The sequence below is a fragment of the Rousettus aegyptiacus genome, unplaced genomic scaffold, assembly GCF_014176215.1.
Source record: "Rousettus aegyptiacus isolate mRouAeg1 unplaced genomic scaffold, mRouAeg1.p scaffold_m13_p_2, whole genome shotgun sequence".
Classification (NCBI taxonomy): domain Eukaryota; kingdom Metazoa; phylum Chordata; class Mammalia; order Chiroptera; family Pteropodidae; genus Rousettus; species Rousettus aegyptiacus.
The window spans coordinates 73,807,706-73,829,139 of NW_023416295.1; the positions used below are offsets into that span (position 1 = coordinate 73,807,706).

Sequence of the window (21,434 nt, forward strand, 5' to 3'; positions counted from 1 at the left end):
AGCCCTATGCTGGGCACTGTGGCTACTTAGTAAAACTTGAAAATCAGTTCGAAGGCCCATCTGGGACCACAGGCAGGTACTTTCCCATTGGAATGTGAGAGGAACTGGTCTCCAGGAGTGGTGAGATCAACAAAGTATTAGGGGTTCCCCTCGCCTCTAAACTTTATGAGTTCTTAACATAAGATGTACAAACTTGCCTCTCATCAGGTCGGGGACCCTTATCCTTTAATTCAAAGAACTTCCTTCCTAGTTGTTCCCTACTTATCCATGCTTCCTCTCTTTCATCTTTCAGGCCTTACGCTGTCCCTTCTTCAGAAGGATCAACTAGGCTATACCCTCCCTCGATTTACCAAATTTGCCCCTTTTCTTACTCAATCAGCAGCTAAGTTATATTCTCCTACATTAACACTTGTCTGACTGACTGGAAAGAATTGCATTTACACAATTACACATTAACCTTTTGCTTACATTTTTATTAATCATGCACTTAAATCTGCTTCTGCACAATATGATACATACAGTGCTAAAGTTCAGTTCTAATGTAGCTGCACCCACATGCTTTTTAACATGCTCATTAACAGTCCCCAGTCATCAATGACACTACAATAACACTGTGTAGAAGTTTGTAGCTTCTATAAGACATTCTATGGCTTAGGTCTCAATGATAACAATCATTTGATTTAGATGAGGCTGGTATAATCTCTATTCACAGGTGAAAATAACATTTGAAGAAGCTGTTAGTCCTTATGGCTGGTACTCAAAATGAGACTGAGAATCCCAGTCTGCACAGGCTGCCTGTTTAGCTTAGTCAGGCACATCACTGTGCTCCAAGAGAAAGCCAATATCTTTTCTGTGATGAAGATAATGCTAATATTTATAAATTCCCAAAAAGGGGAAAATTTAAACAGAAATTTCAAAGATGTCTTTGTAGTAGATGATGCCTATTGCTTTACATAGAAAAAAATATTGCATGAGTAATTATTGCTTTACACAGAGAAAACTATTGCATGAGTAATTCATCTCTAGTCTTTGGGTATCGAGTCTCCTTTCACAATTTAAAAAATCCAAAAAGGGTCTCAGAAAACTAACTTCCATGTTTAAAGCAAGAGGAGGGCTGTGTGTTTTGGATGGCTGAAATTCTTTGTGTTGAAGATGGTGAGTTAAAAATACCAAGAAGTGTTTTTAAACTGATATCTGTGGGAAAACCATTATGCCTGTCATTGTGTGCTATGAGTTGCTCAAGAGTGTAGCATTTAGGATAATGTTTTTTCTGGAGATCTTGGAGTCCAGTGATCCATACTCAAGGATGTGGGTAACTGTTACTTTTAGTCTAGCTGCTCAAGCCTGAGGCCCTGTGGCTGCTCTCCTCAGCCTGGACCTTTTCATACACCAGCTTCCTTAGCTACACAGCAAATGAAAAGACTTCCTCAGAATGCTCTGAAGATATCATCATGCCTAGTTTGTGAGATTCGCCGTTGATTTTACATATTTTTTTTATGTTTTCTTGTCAATTTTGATGTTAAAAGTCTAAAAATAAAACTGATAATATTGAATGAGTTTTATTGCAAAATTTATTGACAAATACTTGTTGAACTTTAAAGCCAATGTCATCGTTTATTACAACAATAATGGTGGTAGCTATATTCTCCATCTCCTAAGAACAGCAGTGTCCAAGCCGGATGTTCAGACCCTGAGAACTGCAGCATTACTACTAGGACTCATGAATGCATTTCCATACCAAAACTCACCTGTAGTCTCAAAGAATAATATAATTTCAAACATGTTGGTACCACCACTTATAAAATGAATTTAGGCAATGTTGTGATTAATGAAGTTTTAATTTCATTTGAAAGCATGGCTGAATTTGAAGATGCTCATTAGAAAGTTTCTCAATGCAGGCTGGCTAAGAGTATGAGGTCTTCATATAAAAATCTCAGGGAACCACTGTTTTTACATATAAAGGAGAAGAAATAGGCTAACAAGGAGGCTATGCCCTAAAATCACATTACTGTTTATATTTTGATAAAAGATATTTTGTATAGAATAGCTCTTCTTCTAAAAGTGAATGTTGAAGTTCTAAACTTCAGATTCATTACCTTTCACTTTCTAATGGTCTACAGCAGGGGCCCCTAACCCTCAGGACTGCCACAGACAGGTACCGGTAAGGCCTCTGGCCTGTTAGGAACCTGGCTGCACAGCAGAAGTGAGTGAGTGGTGGGTCAGCAAGCCGAGCTTCATCTGTATTTGTAGCAACTCCCTCCCCCAACACTAGCATCACTACCTCAGCTCCACCTTATATCATCAGACACTAGATTCTCATAGGAGCACTGGTCCCTGGTGCCAAAAAGGTTTGGGACTGCTGGCCTACAGAATTAAACCCCTTCCCTCTGGCCTAAATACCACTGATGAGCTCTTAAGCAGAGTCCTCAAAATCAAGACCAATACCCATGTAAAGCTAATCCATCTCTGTCACCCACATTGTCCTATTTTCTTCCCTGTGGTAGGAGAGGGAAGTGGGAGGTGGACACTGAGACTGAACAAGTACGATGTCCCCCAAGCCACACATGCTTTGCCAGGTTCCTGCCCCCTTTAAGGATGTCAAACTCATCCACTAGAGAAGGTATTTAACAGAGAAGAGCCACAAAGCCCTCATCTAAAAGGATTAAAGCTCCATTACCTGTGCTGATGTACTTTAGATTATTTATAATGCAAATAAGTAAAAATGTCCTAGTTTTTCTATATATATTATATTTCTCCCTATAGCTGACTGACATTTCTTATTGTGTGTTATTTCATCTATGAAACTAAACCATGGTTTTAAAGTATGTCACATGTTAAGGGACACTCAGCAACAAATATTGTTGCGCATATCCTATAAAGTGCATATTCTTCAGGAAAGTGGACACACATGCATGCACCCATGTGTAAGCACAAGAACTGATCAGACTGCCTCTGTGCCTGCTCCATATTATAGAACTGAGGGAGCATATTGACACGAGAAACTTGGGGCAAGTTGAACTGTAAGGCCCACACTCTGCACGACAGCACTATGTAAATAATCATAACGAAACATAATGAGAGAAAGAAACTCACCCCAGAATCTGGATTGCCTTTTCCAGTACCTTGGGATATGCCACCCACTGGCATGCTGCGTAATGGCAAGAAATCAGATGAAATTTTGTAGATTGCTCACAGCATGCCAGGGACTACCGTCATGGTGATCCTTTGGATTTTCATAGAAAAGATTGCATTTATCAAACTAAAGTGAAAAATAAAACAACGCCATGCCAACTATGATTGCTACTTTCAGAAAACTGGAAGAATTGAGCTTGTAACTCTTTATAAAGGAGGTTATAGATAAGCCTTGAGGACATTATGCTAAGTGAAATAAATCAATCGCAGGAGGACAGATACTGCATGAGTCCCTTTTATGAGGTATCTCAAATACTCAAGCTTATTAAAGCAAAGAACAGAATGATGGTTGCCAGGGGTGGAGGGTAGGGGAAAATGAGGAGATGCTAACCAATGAGTATAACATTTCAGTTATACAAGATGAATTAGTTCTCGAGGTCTGCTGGACAACACTGTGTCTATGGATAAGAGTACTTACTGCATTATACACTTAAAAATCTCTTGAATATATTTCATATTGTTATATTATCAGAATAAAAGAACAATTAAAAAGAGGTATGTGTCTCAGAGGGTATTGGATTGCACCATGGAAACCTGAGCAGAGAGAAAACAAAAACTCTTGCCCTGACCATCTAAGCCATACGGTATAGGAGTCTAGAGCAAAGATTAGATAGACAGGTGGGTAGGTAGACAGACAGGCAGAGTGAGTGATTTTGGGTACTAGAATATGACCACCAGAAATCAGGTGAGAAAGGAAACCTTTTCTTATCTGTTGCAATAAAAAAAAGTATGAAATGAAGATGACTGCCTCTGGTAGGTAAAAAATGTTTCACAAATTATAGGCATAAGGCAATGCTAAACCAGAGCTTAACAGATCTCAGTTCTCAGAAACACATGTCTGAAGGGTAAGTAAATCAGAAAGGTCTGTGGCACTTTTTGGAGTTTATCAAGAAAAAGAGAAAGGGTTTATATCTGAGGCTTGCAACTCATTACGTAAGTGTCAAATGGAAGTGAAGCCTTTGGAGAAAACCTTTTCTTTCCTTATTGGCCTTTGCTGTACAGCTCCAACATACTCTCAGTCATTCAGAGCATCATGCTATTCCTGTATTCTAGGATACATGCCATTATCTCTCTACTCAATGAATGCAAGAAACCTACGGGCTTCAAAAAGACATACTTTTCAAGCATGCCTAGAAAAGTAATATAATTTGGATTATATAAACATATTTGTATAAGGAAGCAATATCATTTAAGATGTACATTCCTTAGAGGAATCCTATGTTTGTGTGGCTGGACTATCAAATAGAAATGGACAAGGATAAGTAGTCCTGGGTAAGGTTAATCTACTATGAACTACTTTGGATGAGAGATGTGTCAATCAAGCAAACAAACAAAAATCCAATTCTCATAAACTGTATACAAGGGCCCTGGTGCATACGGGATGAAGCCTGGAGACTGATGCTACTTGGGGCAAGTAAATGGGAAATCTGATGAGGTACAATCTTATTTTGTAGACAATGAGAGCCACTAAGACATGAGATTTATATCAAGGGAGATATTTCAAATAAATCTGAGGAACGTAAGTCATCCTGAATGTGAGGGAAATGAGAGTATGTGAGAGTGCTGAGAAAGGCAGAGGTGGCAACAGTATCAGTCTGAGGTTATAGTTATGGAATAATGGTCATTATAGCTGCTATTTTCACAAAGCTCTCAACATAATAAGCAAGACGAGACACCAAGATTTGGTAGTAAAAGTGAAAGAGATACCCCAAACATCATTTTTGGAATCATTTAAGATTAGTATATTCTAGAACCTAGGGACACATTAAAGCTTCTTTTGGACCAACAAAATTATAGGGAGAAAAAAAAAAGATAAGACATCAGCTTCCCAAGTGCCCTGAATTCCAGGGAGTATTACTAATGAGCAGAACAGCAGAAACTCTTGGATTTTTGCCAAGAAAACTTCTTCATAACATTCTTACTATCTTCTCTCATCTTATATTGGCTTAGTTAGGATAGATCTGATGCTGTGAATAATCTGAAAAGCAATCTGGTCTTTGGAAGGTTTGCTCAAAAATTAACAATATTCACGTAGACAACAGAAAACTGGCTCCCAGGACCAAGTTCAAAAGGAAAGTCCTATAATTGGTAAGAAATACCTTTTCAGATGTTCTTATCAGGCAATGAGATAATGATGGGCCCACCATGCTACAGTTTTAATTATTATTGAAAACAAACCGTTCCTACTCTGAAATGCATCATAGTTCTCATCTATCACTTACTCCACAGTCCATCAAGACGTTAGAACAAAATAAATGAAGGAACCATCAAATGTGGCTATTATTCTGTCTAGTGAGACCAATAGAAAAAGAGAGAGAAACAGAATTGCAGTGTGTAAAGTCCATTTATAATTCGGCTAATTTCTAAATGATCCTATCATAACGGGCCGGAGAAGAGATCACTATATCTTTTCACTCAAGAAAAAACAAAATGTAATTATTAATTCTTATAGTTTAAGGCAAAAAAAAAATTATTACTATAAAATATCCCCAGAGACTTTTTGCACAAAGATGTTATGTGTTATACACACATACACAGCCACAATAATCTTTTTTTTCTTCTGTAGATAAATGTATAAGAAAGCAGCTCTTAGGTTGTATTGTGTTCTAATGGTTTTCTCAGTTAAAATACAAGGCCAGGCACAGCACAAAATGGCATTTAAAATATGAACTCTTAGTGTGAGATCTCCCCTAACGAACCTGATGTGTCTGTGACTAAGTTAAAGTGAAACATAGAGCCACAAGTGATGTTTTATAACCAAGGATGGCACAGCTTGACCTTTGCAGAAATGAGAGACAAGTTTGATTTGATAATGGAATCCCTGTCATTCACTTACATGGTGATAAATTGGGATCTTGGCTCTGATTTCTACACTGATTTCATCATTTGGAGTCTCTTATTGGGGACTAATTGAAAGCTGTAGAATTAAGGAATAAAGAGTATTTTGTTGGAAACATTCTTCCTCTGAGGCAGACAGTGAAAAAGAGACAAAGTCTGATATAGAGCCTTTTCGGCACCTCACAAAATAAAAACAGAAGATGATTACTGAAGGAAAACAATAGTCTAAGGCAGAACTGCGCTTATCTTGCATTTTATTTTGAGCAAAGGAAAGACTACTGATGGTAAGGCAAAAGTCATGTCTAACAAGAGAAAATGTTACTACATACAACATAAATAATGAACCCATTCATGGGTACTTGTAAAACACATGATATTTGAAAAGCTTGACAACGAAGGCTTTAAAATGTGTTACAGGATGATCAATTAATCCATTTACACAAAGTGGGTATGTTCCTGCCAATTTGGCCTCTACAAAGTTAAAACACAAATGCATGGATTCACGTGCAACAAACGACAGCCTTTCCATTTATTGAGCACTAAGAGCTCCAGAAATCATATTTTCTGCAAACAGCCTCCCCTCGCCACCGAAAAACAACAACAACAACAATAACAACAACAAAACTACACATTTCCCTAGTTTGTACTCTGTGCTTCATAGATGTATATGGGTATAAATAATGAATAAGTACAGGAATATTTTCTGAGCATGCTTTCTGAAAAAACATACCTAGACCAAGCCATGATGCTGATACCACCTGAAGCTAAAATGTTTGCCTTCTTTATATTTAATTTTATAGGTATTTAAATATTATGCATCAATAATTCAAATCCAACTGCTTATAATTATAGTCTGGTCCCAATATTTGAAAGTAGATACCCAAATGAATTTAGAGTCTTTCTGATATTTCTTAGATTTATATAAATTCAAAATCCTCTCATTTATGAATTTGTTTCTGATTTCTCTGGAAATAGATGATGGTAGTACCCCATCCCAATTATGGACACCTTAAATTAATTAAGAAAAATACAGCCTTCTAAAAGGATTGACTTCTTCCCTTAATGGCAGGTAAGATTCAAGGAGGTCAGCATGCATCGTGACTAAAGGCAGACCCTGCTAGGAGGAGGGAGCCAGGCTCATAGTGACGACTGGCTTTCTCAGAAGGTGAGAATGCTCCATATCTCACGTATTGCCTATAGTATCTAGCATGCATTGGGCCCATGACAGACTTATAACCTATGCATGTTGTATTTAATCAAACTCTAAGGAAGTATAAGGCTCATGGTTCTAGATATAAGAGTATACTTCACTTTGTTGGGGGTGAAACTTGTTAAAATATGCCGCCTTGGTAGGAATCACACTGCTTTGGATTCATAAAATGACATCTGTAGAGCAATTTAGGAGATGGGCAACATATAGCACTCTACTTGTATTGTATTTCTGTTCTCCATTATTGAATTCCTTGGTTGAATCCATTAAATTGATAATGTAGTCCCCTTTGGGGGTGGTTTAATTTCAGCAATGGGTGAAGTGACCCTTTATACTAAGTGAAAGATTATCTGTGGTCTAGTGAGCAGAGGAATATGAAGGAAGCTGTGAGAAGATTTTGTTTCAGTTTCCACCATTAATTTCCTGGCAACTCACTTAAAAGACTCTTGAGGTCTAGCTTTTCTCTTTACAATCTGACATTAATACTTTCAAAAGAAGTGCAGCACAGTATATGAGCTTTAGAAACTTTGAGAGAGTTTACCATAAGTAATGTTTGTTTTGAGTAAGATTAGCATTAAGGCATTAGTTGAATAAATTTTGGAGCTGGAAATAAACTATATGATCATCTATCTCGACTGCATCATTTTCATCAAAATTACACCTGCCCTCCCAAGTAACCTAATAAACTTTGAATAGTTGCTAACACTGCACCCTCAAAACCTCATAGAAGTGACAGATTGAAAGAGACAAATGCATTGACGTTTTATGTGCTTTCTCATCTTCCACAGCACCTAATACATTGCTGAGAAAGAAATACCCAAACAGTACCAGATAAGCCAGCAAAACAACCCAAGTCACTAAAAATAGCACTATTATTTTTGATAAAGATACAAGGGGATATTTACAAGTTCTATAGTAATGTCAATTTTGACATTTCTCTTTAGCATGAAATGATTCCTCCTAAAAAGGAAAGGTCTTTAATTTTATAGCTGAGACATATAAAGTGACCTATGCTGAAAGACTTAATTAAAAAATATTAATAATTTATGGTCCATTTACCAGAGAGTAGACTATAAGATATTGTAAGAAATAGAAAGAGTGTGGATATTATGAAAATTATTCTTCATTAAAGATAACAGTCACCTGATAACAACAGTTATAGATCTTTTAACAGCTGGTGATTTTGACAGTTGCAGCTATATCTCTGTACTTATTTACTGATGTATTAATTTATCAGACATTTACTATGCTTGACAATGCTCTACTATGTAAGCTTCATAATCTCCTTAGACATTAGATAAATAAAGATGACACGAATCCTTTTCTCTTGTGTAGGTGTTGGGAAACTATGGCCCATAGGCCAAATTTGGCCTGCTGAACCATTTTTTTTAAATGAGATATAATGTATATATCATAAAGTTCACTCTCAAAAGTATAAAATTTCAGTGTTTTTAAATATTGTGCAACAATCATCGCTATTTCCAATTTATCATATTTCCATCATCATCCTTGCCTCTTCCCAAAAAAGTATGTTATTTAGCAGTCACTACCTATTCTCTCCTTCCTTTGGCCCCTGCCAATCGATCAGTCACTAATCTACATTCTGCCTCTATGGTTTTGCCTTCTCTGGTCACTTCATATAAATGGAATCATACAATACATGAACTTTTGTGTCTTTCACAGCATAGTATTTTCAAAGCTCATCCATGCTGCGTCATGAATACTTCATTATAGTTTATAGCTAAATTACATTTAGCTGTTCAGATATGCCAAATTTGTTTATTTGTTCTTTAAGTTGATAGACACTTGGGTTGTTTCCATCCTTTGGCTCTTATTAATAATGCTATTTGTGTATAAGTTTTTATATGTTCTCAATTCTCTTGATCATTACCTTGGACTAGAATTCCTAAATAATGTGGAAAACTATGTTTACCTTTTAACTACAAAGAGTCTTCCAAAGTAGCTGCAACATTTTACATTTCTACCAGCAATATCTAAGGGGTACAATTAATTTACATTCAACACTTACTGTCTTTTTAATTTTGATTATAGGTATCTTAGTGGCTACAAACTGATAGCTCATTGTGGTTTTGGTTTCCATTTTCCTAATAACTAATCATGTTTCACATGTGAACATTTTTATTGGTCATTTGTATTTCCTTAAAGAAATGTTTAGTAAAGTCCTGTGCCCACTGATTAATTGGGTTATCTTCTTGTTGGGTTGTAAGATTTCTTTATATTTCTTTATATTTCCTGGATACTAGATACTAGATTCTTACATGATTTGCAAATATTTTTTCTCATTCTCTGGGTTGTCTGTACTTTCCTGGTGATGTTTTTTGAACTGCAAAAGTTTTTAACTTTTATGAAGTCCAATCTACCTTTTACCCTTTGGTTGCTTGAGCTTTAGGTATTCATTGCCTAAAGCAAGATCACAAAAGTTAACACCATGTTTTCTTTTAAGAGTGTAATAGTTTTAGACTAACATTTTGGTATTTGGTCCCTTTTGGATTGATTTTGTATATTCTGTGAGAGTGGTACAGATTTATTCTTCGCACGTGGATATCCAGTTTTCCAAATATCATTTGTTGAAAAGACTATTCTCTCTTTCATTGAATTCCCTTGGCAACTGTGTTAGGCTGAACACTGCCCTCATAAAGATATCCATGTCCTAGTCCCTGGAACTTCTGAATGTTACTTAACATAGCACAAGGAATTCTGCATATGTGGTTAAATTAAGCTTCTCATGATAGGGAGATTATCATGGATTATCCAGGTGGACCAAATGTAATTAAAAGGGTGCTTATAAGAGGATCACAGAAAGGTCAGATACAGGAGAAGATGATATGAAAAATGAAGCAGAGATTTGAGTGATATAGCAAAGAATCCTGGCAGCATCCAGAGGCCAGAGGAGGTAAGGCTCAGGTTCGTCCCTGGTAAATCAATACAGAAATAACATAACATGTTCAAGATTTTGGACTTTCCACATCTATAACTGTGAGATAATAAGTTTATATTGTTTTAAGTCACTAAATTTGTGATAATTTGTTATAGCAATAGGACATTAGCAACAATAGCACTTTGTCAAAAAATCAGTCAATCACAAAATTATAGGTCTATTTCCAGCCTCAGTTCTAGTCCATTGATCTATAGGTCTATCCTTATGTACAACACAGTCGATTAATGTACCTTTGAACTGTTTCGAAAGCATGGAGTGTAAGTACCCCAACTTTGTTCTTCTCTTTAAAGATTGTTTTGACTATTCTGGTTCCCTTGCATACTTGTATAATTTCAATCCATTTAAACATAGTGACTGTCATATGTCCTAATATATGACCTATCATGGAAAATGTTGCATGCACAATTGAAAAGAATGCACATTCTGCTATTATTGGGTAGACTGTTTTATACTGATACATAATGACCTTTACTTTCACTGGCGCTCTTTATTTTTTTATGTGTGTTTGAACAACTATCTAGCAACCTTTCATTCCAGTGTGAAAGACTCCTTTAGTGTTTTGTGTAGGGCTAGCAACAAATTCTTTTGGTTTTAGTTTATTTGGGAGTTTAATTTTTCCTTGATGTTTGCAGAATGGTTTTCTCTGGATAAAGAATTTTTGAATAAATCCACTTTTTAGTACTTTGAATATGTCTTCCCATGGCCTTCTTTCCTCAGATGTATCTGATATGAACTGAACTATTTATTCTAATGGTGATGATCACCTGTAAATGATAAAATTCTCTCGCATTGTTTTAAAGATTCTATTTTTGTATTTAACTTTGACAGTTTTTATTATGATGTGTCTAGGTGTAGATCTTTTTAAGTTTATTCTGCATAAAATTTGAATGTATATATTAATTATTTTTTACCAAAGTTAGAAAGTTTTGGTTCTTATTTCTTCAAAATTATTTCTGCCTCTTTCCATGTTTACTTTTTTTTTTTTTCCTGGGACTCCTATTATGTATGTATATGTGTGTTTGATAGTGCCCTATAGATTTCTGAGGCTCCTATTTTTCTTCATTTTTTTCATCTTTTATCTTTCTGTTCCTCAAACTTGATAATCTCAATATCTTCCAGTTCACCAGTTCTTTTTTGCCTGCCTAATTCTATAGTTCAGGACCTCTAGTAAATTTTTATTGTAGTTTTTATACTTTTAAACTCTACAATATATATTTGGTTCTTCCTTTAAATTTCCATCTTGTTATTGATATTCACTATTTGCTTTGACAACATTCTTATACTTTCCATTAGTTCTTTGAACATATTTAAAATAACTGATTCGAAATTTTTGTCTAGTAAGTTCAACATCTCAGCTTCCTTAAAAAGTTTGCATTGACTGCTTCCTGTGTATGGATCATACTTTTTTTCTTCGCATGCCTTACATTTTTGTTGTTGTTGAAAAGTGGACGTTTAAAATAACATGGCAACTCTGGATATCAGCTTCTTCCCTCTCTTCAGTGTTTGTTGACATTGCTTTTTGTTGTCATTGTTGCTACTTTGTTTAGTGATTTATTTTCAACCAATTTTGTGATGTCTGTGTTATTTGTCATGTCTAATGATGTCTCCAATGATCTGACAGAGATTCCCTGTAATGCTTGGTACTGATGAATCTCCCAGTCTTTGATGAGGGGCTGTGTGTGTATGTTATGATTCACATTTAACATTCAGCCAAGCATTTTACTACAATTTGTCTTCACTTTCTGTTTGTACATTGCCTCAGGTTAGCCTGCAGTGAGAGGGTCTTGTCAGAGCTTTCATAAGTATGTGCCAGCCATACACATGTGAATGGCCTTTTAATTCCCAAGAATATGTCAGAGTTTTTCAAAATCACTATGAACATATCATTCCCTAAGCTTTTCCTTTTAAGCTTTTAGTTATCTTAATTGTTTGTTCCAACTGCTAGCTACTCTCTAAGGTAGCCACAATTTAAACAATTGTCTCTGATTATTTTGGATTAATGTCCCCAAAGAAAAAGCTGTTCATACTGGGCCAATTCACAGTCAGGTCAAATAAAGACAGCCTTATGAGTGGAATCTTCCTGAGAGCCAACAGACAGTCAAATAATAACAATTCTTCAAAAATAGAACTTTGTAAAAGCTCCAATCCTGTTAAGCCCTCTCTAATGGCTGCCAGACTGATTATTTTTTATCACAATGTGGACAGCTTCTTTAAAGGCTACCGTGGAGCTGTGGTTGGGGACATGGAAATAAGTTAAAATGCATTACAGCTTTCTAAGATTGAGCCATTTTTCTTGAGTAAATGCTCCCCAGATTGCTTCAGTCTTTGATTAATTTACACGATACTGAGAAACCTGATTTAGACAGTTTTTGCCAGTTTTCTTGTTGCTTTCATGCAGGAAAGGATTTTGGGAGGTCCTTTCTCCACTATTTTTGCTGACATTGCCTATTTCTTTAAATCAAATTTTATTGAGTCACAGCCACGCCCAGTCATGTAGTTTTATCTATGGCTGCTTTTGTACTACTCTGGCAGAGCTGAGAAGTTGTAACAGAAATCCTATTGCCTGAAAAGTTATATTTGCTTAACCTTTCTCTGTATCTCATAGTCCATTTATAACCTATATTAAACTTTTAATTTTTAGTCTTTATATTGTTTGACCAAGTTTTGGAGGAAAATTTTAAATGAGATCTTTTTTTAAAAAAATTTAAATTTAAATAAAAGTAAAGTATACTAATCAATAAGATGGGGTTATTCAGAAAGAAATATGTCATGAGCTAGGAGTAAAATGCCCGCCATGTTCAATCTTAAAAAAGGGAATGACTTTTTGAGTGAAAACTGAAAAAATCCACCAAGATGCATGTGTCAGGAAAAAAGTTATTATTCTACCATATGATTTCACTTATATGTAGTATCTAAGGAACAAAAAGAACAAACTAATCAAAACCGACTCACAAATATAGTGGACAATTTGGTGACAGACACAGAGGAGGGGGTTTGGGTGGCTGGGAGAATGAGGTGAAGGATTAAAGAAGTACAAGTTAGTAGTTGATTGTTGGGCACAGGGAGCATGGAAGAGGGAATGTAGTTAGCATTAATATGATGGCTAAGTGGAGGGGCAAGGGAGAGAGCAATTGGGGGGATCGTTGTATGAACACTATAGATGTCTAACCAACGTACTGAATACTTGAAACCAATTTAGATAAATACATTTATTTTTTTTAAAAAATCATTACGCTAAACAAAGTCTATAGGATACTAAAAATTTATCTCGATAAATTATAACAATCTTAAAAGTTAAATATGAGAATAAAAAATGAAATTTAATTTTAACAAATTTGTTTTGTATATAAGCTGTTTATAAATGCCCAGAGCGTGACATGGGAATCAACCCTAAGAGTATCATGTCATGATTTTATATACCATATGACCAAAAATAGCCAACTTGAGCATTTAGGTGAAGCTTAGACAAAATAGGAGGTATGATACCATAAAATTCTTTGAATGTGAAAGTTTGCTACCTAACACCCAATTAACAGAAGGCTGAGTAGGTCTGAAGTTGTACATTTTATACCCTTCCCAGTACATGGGACCCACTACCTAGGTTTTCTTTTTCCTTGTTACTCCTTATAAAATCTCATACATGAAGAATCTGGGTACTCCTGTGACTGACAAAATCTATTTAGTTATACTTACCTTCTGGCCCCCAAGGCATCATAAACATCGTTCTAGTTTACAAACAGGTAGTCTCTGAAAACATTACTTATTTTTTTATTCATTGTATGACCAACAATATTTCATATAAAATCAAAATGGTCAGAAATAGCATGTGGATTTATTAAAACTATAAAAGTAAAGAACTAAGATTTATATTGTTAGGTAGCCATGAGCAACATGAACGAAGGCCCAACTCCATAATCATGGGAATGACAACAATTACAGCCTAACCCAAAAGGCTGCCCTTAGGACCTCCTAGAAAAAACAAACAAACAAACAAAATTTTCAAATAACAATATCCCTACATCCTGGAGTACAAGAAAGTAAATGACTATAGCATAATAACCAGTTTAGGCCAGCTACAAACGTTTATGCAATAAGGAGTACTCTGACCTCCTTTTTACCTCAGCCTCACTCATCACACCATCATTATAATGTCATATATATATATATATATATATGCCTGGAAGTTCATGACTCTAATTATAACAGACTAGATTCTAGGTAAGGACATGCGCAGTTAACAATAGGTTATATAACAGCCAACTGTCAATTACAATGACCTCACATGCCAATTAGCTAGCACTGCCTTTGCGACCTCCCATTATGGCCCAGATATAAGACAGACTTCCTCACTTCTGCGAGGCTACAGCCCTCTCTAGTGTAGCCTGTTTCTCTCTTGAGACCTGTTTGAATAAGTCTTACATCCCTAAACTTCGCTGATCTGTAATTCCTTACTGCATTGGTAGAAAGGACCAAGGCCCCCAGCTCCACTGGGGCAATGACAGATTCATATCACCCTCAACAGTAACGATATGAGACATTGATGTAATCTTGACAAAAAAGATTAATGCCTTTAAAAAATGAGAGAGAGAAAGAGAGTAAGATTGAGAGAAAACTTGATATTCTCAGCATTATTTGCTAAGAATTTGGTGATTCTAAACTCAGCATCTCAGTGGGAAGCTCTGTATGGAATTCTCAATACTAAGTTTAGAGATACAGAGATCATGCACAAAGTCATCTAATATACTCTGAAATTAGAGAGCAGATTTAACATCAGAAACGTTTTCAGAGCCTGGTACATTCTGAAATCTCATTTCATTGTTTTCTTCATATTGAAATAAGCCAGGCACGCTAAATTCAAGCAGATATAAATCAATTTTGTGGGTTTTTGAAATAGTCATTTTGCTGATATAAGGGAATTCATTCAATAGTAACATATAAGAAACTGACTCTCCTATGGGAGAATTTTCTTCTTCCAAGTGTAAACAATGTTTTGATCAGGATTTACAAAGAGAAAAAAAGCTGATTTGTGAAGAAAAACATCAAAGCTTCTTTTCACTAAATGAAAACAGTAAAGATCAAAACAGATTGCAGCACCAACCTGAGCCTTTGTAGAAGTCCATGTTGGCAGTGCATGACAAGCAAAAGAGAGAGAAAATTATATATGCATTAGTTGAGCTACTATTAAAATGCAGAGTTGAAAAAAAAAGTAGAAATCGTTTTCCCTGGTTACTCGAAATTAATGGCTTACATTTTAGCTAGAATTTGTATGTTTCCCTCCCAATTCTCAAATGAAATACCCCCTCTAAGTGGATATCAAACATATGACTATGTAGAAATAAAGAACGAATATAAATATGGATCTGAGAAAGTTGAGCAGATTTTCTCCAGCTGTCCTCTTGCTATGAGAGCTGATTCCTAAAACCAGGACTTAAGGAAATATAATAAATCTCTGAGGCTTAACTCCATCTCCCTAAAAAGTATCATGGTTAGAGCTTATCAATCATGGCCCCCAAAAAAAGAAGACATAAAAATTATTTGTTAAGGATACAGCGTGTATAGACCACATTAACTCTTAGAATGTAGTCTATGAACTTGTTCCTACTGCCCACTCCTACCTGGCCCCCATGTAGCTTTACTCCTTAACTTTACCACAATTTTAATTTTGAACTTAATTGATTGGTTACTTAATTATTGTCATCTCTACAACTAGACTATATGCTCCCTGAGAGCAGGATCGATATCATTTTTTGTTATTGTTGTTGTTGCTGTTCATCATTATATTTTCAATACTTATCCAGTACATTGAATAGATATTTTAAAAATACTTGTAAAAAGATAAAAGAATGAATGTAGCCCCAAAGTGATATACATTACAAATATTAGATACATCGATACATCTGAAAAATTATAACCCAAATCCAAAATATGTTTTCAATTTGAATTCAAGTTATATTCTTTTATATACTAAATCGGAAATCTAAACTTACAGGATAATAGTTCCAAAGAAACAAAGCTGTGTAGATCGATCAAATATCCATATACCTGGCATGTTGAGAGTTCTAATCACATATGAATTAACCCTTCACCACCACAATTTAGAAATAATGGTTGTTTGCAACCAGAAGTAACTGAGCCCACAGGGTCTTACAAACTTAGCAGGTGGCCAGGCATACTACACTATTTCAAACATATTATTAAAATTGAATCATTTGCCAGCTATAAATTATATAGGTTAATTAAAAGAATATCTTTGGCGTTAGCCAGAAGTATAAAAACATTAAAAATGATTAATGATAAGAAACTTGGGGAAATTTCTGACATTAGAGACATATCTGTTTCTTGGTAACTGGTAGATATAATTAACTCAGAATTAAGTGATCAATGAACAATGAACAATGTTCACATAATTATTTTATTGCACATTAGTATCACATCTACGGAAATAATTTATTCTCAGTTTTAATATTACTACCAAATCTTGATGATTAATGCCCATGGATTAGAATTTAGAATAACAGAGAAACTTGGCTGTATGGCTTATGTAGACACCCTACATTATTTGTGTAGACACCCCATGTTTTCTGACTTGCCCAGAGCTTAGAGTCAGTAGGGTTCTAGGAATATAGTTCTATAATTCAAGGGTAGCTAAAGCTATTCAATTTCAGTTCATTCCACTTCTACAGGGAATACATACAAATATATGTAAATAATGAATGCATTATTGATAACAAAGTCCAAGCATTCTCTCAATGAATAATAATGAGTAATTTTATATGTAGATGGTTAGGTTTTTACAGGGCAATAATTGAAAGCATTCAAAAGCATTTCTTTGATATTCCCTGGGGAACATAATAAAGTTTTCCAAAGAATTAATAATCATGTCAGATATGGGAATTTAACTTTGACAAACTAAGTTGTTTATGTTATTTATGTATTCTTCCTTTTTTTTTTAAATTATATGTTATTTTTCCTTTCTTTTTCAAAATCTTGGTGCCATAATCAGTCTCTAGTTAAAATATATAATTTTTTGTATAACATTAATCCTCTGTTCTTGCTCAAAACTCTGAAATATTTAAAGCACTTTTACCACTATATGCAGCCTTAATCTCTCTTCTTGGCTTTAGTCAAACTGCTCCTGGCTGTTTCTACTTTAAAATGCTGCTATCATGTCAATTTTAATGTTCCTAAATCGAAACTGCTTAACTGTCCCCACTGGGCCAACTTCATTTCCACAGATCTAAATACTATTCTTTCTGTAAAGCTCAGTTCAAGTTTTACTTTTTCTTGCCCTAAATTTTCCCGAATCTGTGCTTCCACACTCCCCTGAATTCCTGAGGCTTAACAGACATAAGTTTTTCAAACATAAGTTCTGTCTCTCTAAATGAAGCCCGAGTCTGTTTTGAGACTGGGATGCATAGCACATATGTCAGACAAGCTTAGAGCAATTCAGGTGACCACTCAAAACACTGCAGGGCTCCCATCGCTTTTAGAACCATACTCGTAGTTCTCTTACTTAAGGTCCACTGAGCGTTAAGTGACCCCGCCCCGCCTATTTCTCTAAAATTTTTCTCCAACTCTTTTCCCTGTAGCTCATTCTACTCCAGCAACACCAACCTTCATGCTGTTCTTTAGACATGAAAGCAATGCTTGCTTCTGGGTCTGTTAACTCTAGCTATAACATTCTTTCTTCAGGCCACTGCAGCTTCCTTTTTCACTGCATTCTTGACTGTGTTGTGAAGTCACCATCTCAGAGAAATCCTCCCTAATCATTCTATCCCCTACCCTTGTTTGTTTTCTCCACATGACTCATCATAATCTGTAACTATTTGTATGTTTATGTGCTTCTTTGCAATCTATTCTCTCACTAGAATATAACTTTCATTAGAGCAGAGATTTTAATTGCCTGTTCTTAGCTGTATCCGACACATGGCACATAGGAAATACTAAATAATTACTGATTCCATGAATAATTACCTCTTTATACATTAGGCACTTGGCATAGTATCTTAAGCATGGAGTGAGAGTGCTGATAACTACAGAATAAGAAAACTTGGTAAAAAGATATTTTGAAGCTATATTATATTAAGCAGAGTCAATTGTGGTCAGTAACACTTGAAGAAACAGAGATATGTGTTAAAATTCCATTTTCATGCAGTCTGGTTTATTCATTACCTAAAATTAAATATCAATTACAGTTAATATAAATGGTAATTAAGGCAGCTTTCTAGGCAGCTTTTTTCCCCCATATGTGTTCTAGCACAGACCTCTTCTGCATTTCCACAATAAATTTTCAGTCAGATGTATTAACATGAATGGAAAGAAATGGTATATACTCACATAAATAATTGAATGCTTACTGAGGGAAATGTGAATCTGAAATATGAACCATAACTAAAAATGAACAGAATTGTTATCAAGTTTCACATTAAATATTTTCCATAATATTACCTGTATTCATAAATTTTAATAGAATGAAACAGAATAAAGTTAAATAAAATGCTAAAGAATATTTAAAATCTTCCTTAGAAAAAAATTGAATAGGAATTTTTATGAATAATTAAGGAAAATTTAATTCTAGGAGGATATATGAATTGAATGTTTATTTTTTGAGATATTATAATTGAACCAAGGCATGCCATGGTCTTTTTCACTACTTTAATATGGAATCACATGAAAGAATGTTATTAGACTGCTTTATATGAAATTTATATGATCATAAGCAATATGTTTTTTAGTTTATTTTAGAATCTGACTGAGAAATGCTAATGACATATTTATTACTTATGGATCTATGTGAATGTTTCCACATATCTTAATTTTGAGAGGCAATGAGAACATATTGATAATATATACTTTTATTTTTTTTTTTTTTACGCTGACTACACCTGGTCTTCCTAGTTGGTCTCCCATCCAACTACTAACCAGGCCTGATCCTGCTTAGCTTCCGAGTATATACTTTTAATATGAAGTACATAAAACTGTCCTATAAGTTATGTATGTATTTTGTATTCGGTACATGCTGGTAAGACTGAATTAGGTATTATATACATTTTACAATTAAAGAAAGATAGAAAAGTTATATGACACAAACGTAACTCGAACATATGCTTTCTCTTTCCTCAGAGTACCTGTGTTTTGTTGTCTTTTCAAAGACCAAATGAGAGAAAGAAAAAGTACATCTCATCAATATTTTCAAAGAGTGCAACTTCTAGTTCATCATAAAATAATATTCTTTCTTTACAATGACAAAAAAAGGGATTGCCATCTACTAGTAAATAGCCACTGACTTCTCAAATTAGATGTACTGCTTTTGGAACCCTGGTTCTCATTAATCCTCTGAAATTTTCCTAAAATAGGTAAGAAGGCAGAAAAATAAATGACTTTCCATTTGATGGTACAGAAACTAAAAATGGAGGAAAAGAACTAGATCAAAAGGAAATGGAAGGATTACGAAAATAATCAATGTTTCAAACTGTGAAAAATCAAAGTTGGAACAAAACAAGTTCCTCTCCTAATACTATTAATTGTGTGTGTGTGTGCACACGCATGTGCATACACTGATTTGAATGCACTTACATGGGCACATGTGTGATCACATGGGCATGAGTAGTTATTTAATATATACTCTTATTCTAGAATATTGGAATAAACAAGAATTGTTTATTGGAGAGAGAAATGTTCTAAGATTGAAGTTGCCAAATCAAGTGTTTAAAGTATTCCTTATGCTTCTATCTAATAAGAAAATCAATCAGGCAGCCAAACAAACAACATCAGCAGAGGCGAATTGCTGGTTCAGAGAGTCCTTTAATCAGATGCAAGATGCTGAAACCTCAATGACCTAGAAAGCCCAGTGGCAGCTCAGGCTAAGGGCATATATGCTATGACTACATTAAAACAAATATAATCATCCATCTAGAGAATCATTATTTTTTCTTTTGCAGAGAGCTATTTTCATAACATTTAGAATTCACTACTTTCATATCAAAGACTGTTGAAATGGAAAATTTTAAACAAATAAACATGCCAATATCATAAAATAACAACAGCTAATGCTCCAACTGCTTTGCTTAACTTCCTACTATATATTAGAATAGCAAGAAATCTTTTTTTTTTAAGTAGAATTTGAGATGAAGGGTGCATAGTAAATTGAGTTAGTGGATTAAGATAAATCTGAAAGTCATAAAATAACATAAGAAAAATTATTTTTCACGTGACTATAGACAGAAGAGATAGATTTAACTAGTGTAGAAATAACAAGTTTTACTCTGTATTTGACTTATTTCCTAGGGAATGAGGTTCTGGACAGTCATGATATACGAAACTGGAACATTCCTAACACAAGAAGAAAAAGTCAAAAATAATACATTTGAAAAAATGAAATTACTAATAGGGAGCCATTTACACCTGAAAGTAATTTGATGAGTTAAAATAAAATATATTTTATTTTCTCTATCTATTATTTCTAAGCTACACTGTTAAGAAAATAAACTATTTCATTACATACACCTGTATCACTATTTATATATAAATAGGACATTATGTATATTGCACTAAATTACATAAATATGTATGTATGTGAAACAGATGCTAGATATAGATATATACCACAGATATACCAGATATCTATATCATATATTTATATCTACCTTATCTGAACACACAAGATGTGGGTTAGACATACAATATATTTTGTACCCAAATATTTAAAGATGTATAAATTAAATTTTTATATCAGAACCATGACTTATCTACCATTTTGATCCATCATTTGTCATCAGACTTATTTGTCCTAATGACTGTGATTTTATTTATATAGCTAGTTTATACTTATTTTTATAGTTTTCAGTTATTATAACTTTTCTAACTTACTCATTATTAATAAAGCATAAGTGAGAGCATAAGACCTTGGAGATAAGGATAAGAAATAGAAATGATGAATATAAGAATAAGAAATTCATATAAAAAATAGAAATGAAAATGCAAGGAGAAAGGCAATGATACTCTATCTTGAGACAAACTCTGAGGGATATATTCAACATATGTTGTCTCTATTCCTTCACCAAGCAGTTTAATCATTTATTGTAAATTATTTCATTTCTTTCACTCTCTAATAAGGAAATCTTACCTCAAGGGTGTTCATTTTCCTCCAAAGGCTGTGATCTCATCATATTAAATCTAAATTAAATGTGTTTTTATAGGAATTTAGTAAGTTATAAAACACATAGAAACAAAATA

General features: G+C 34.4%; 1 protein-coding gene across 6 annotated transcripts in view; it reads right to left on the bottom strand.

Annotated features, from left to right (window-relative positions):
* THSD7B (thrombospondin type 1 domain containing 7B) overlaps positions 1 to 21,434 on the bottom strand; it is a 1,079,084-nt gene that overhangs the window by 112,413 nt on the left and 945,237 nt on the right. For 4 of the 6 annotated variants that reach the window (XM_036237409.1, XM_016145415.2, XM_016145414.2 and 1 more), the window contains one exon: positions 15,298 to 15,303. The exons of the other annotated variants lie outside the window; for them this stretch is intronic. In XM_036237409.1, coding sequence (XP_036093302.1) covers positions 15,298 to 15,303 — 6 coding nt within the window. The remainder of the gene's footprint in view (positions 1 to 15,297; positions 15,304 to 21,434) is intronic. 6 annotated transcript variants of the gene reach the window in all.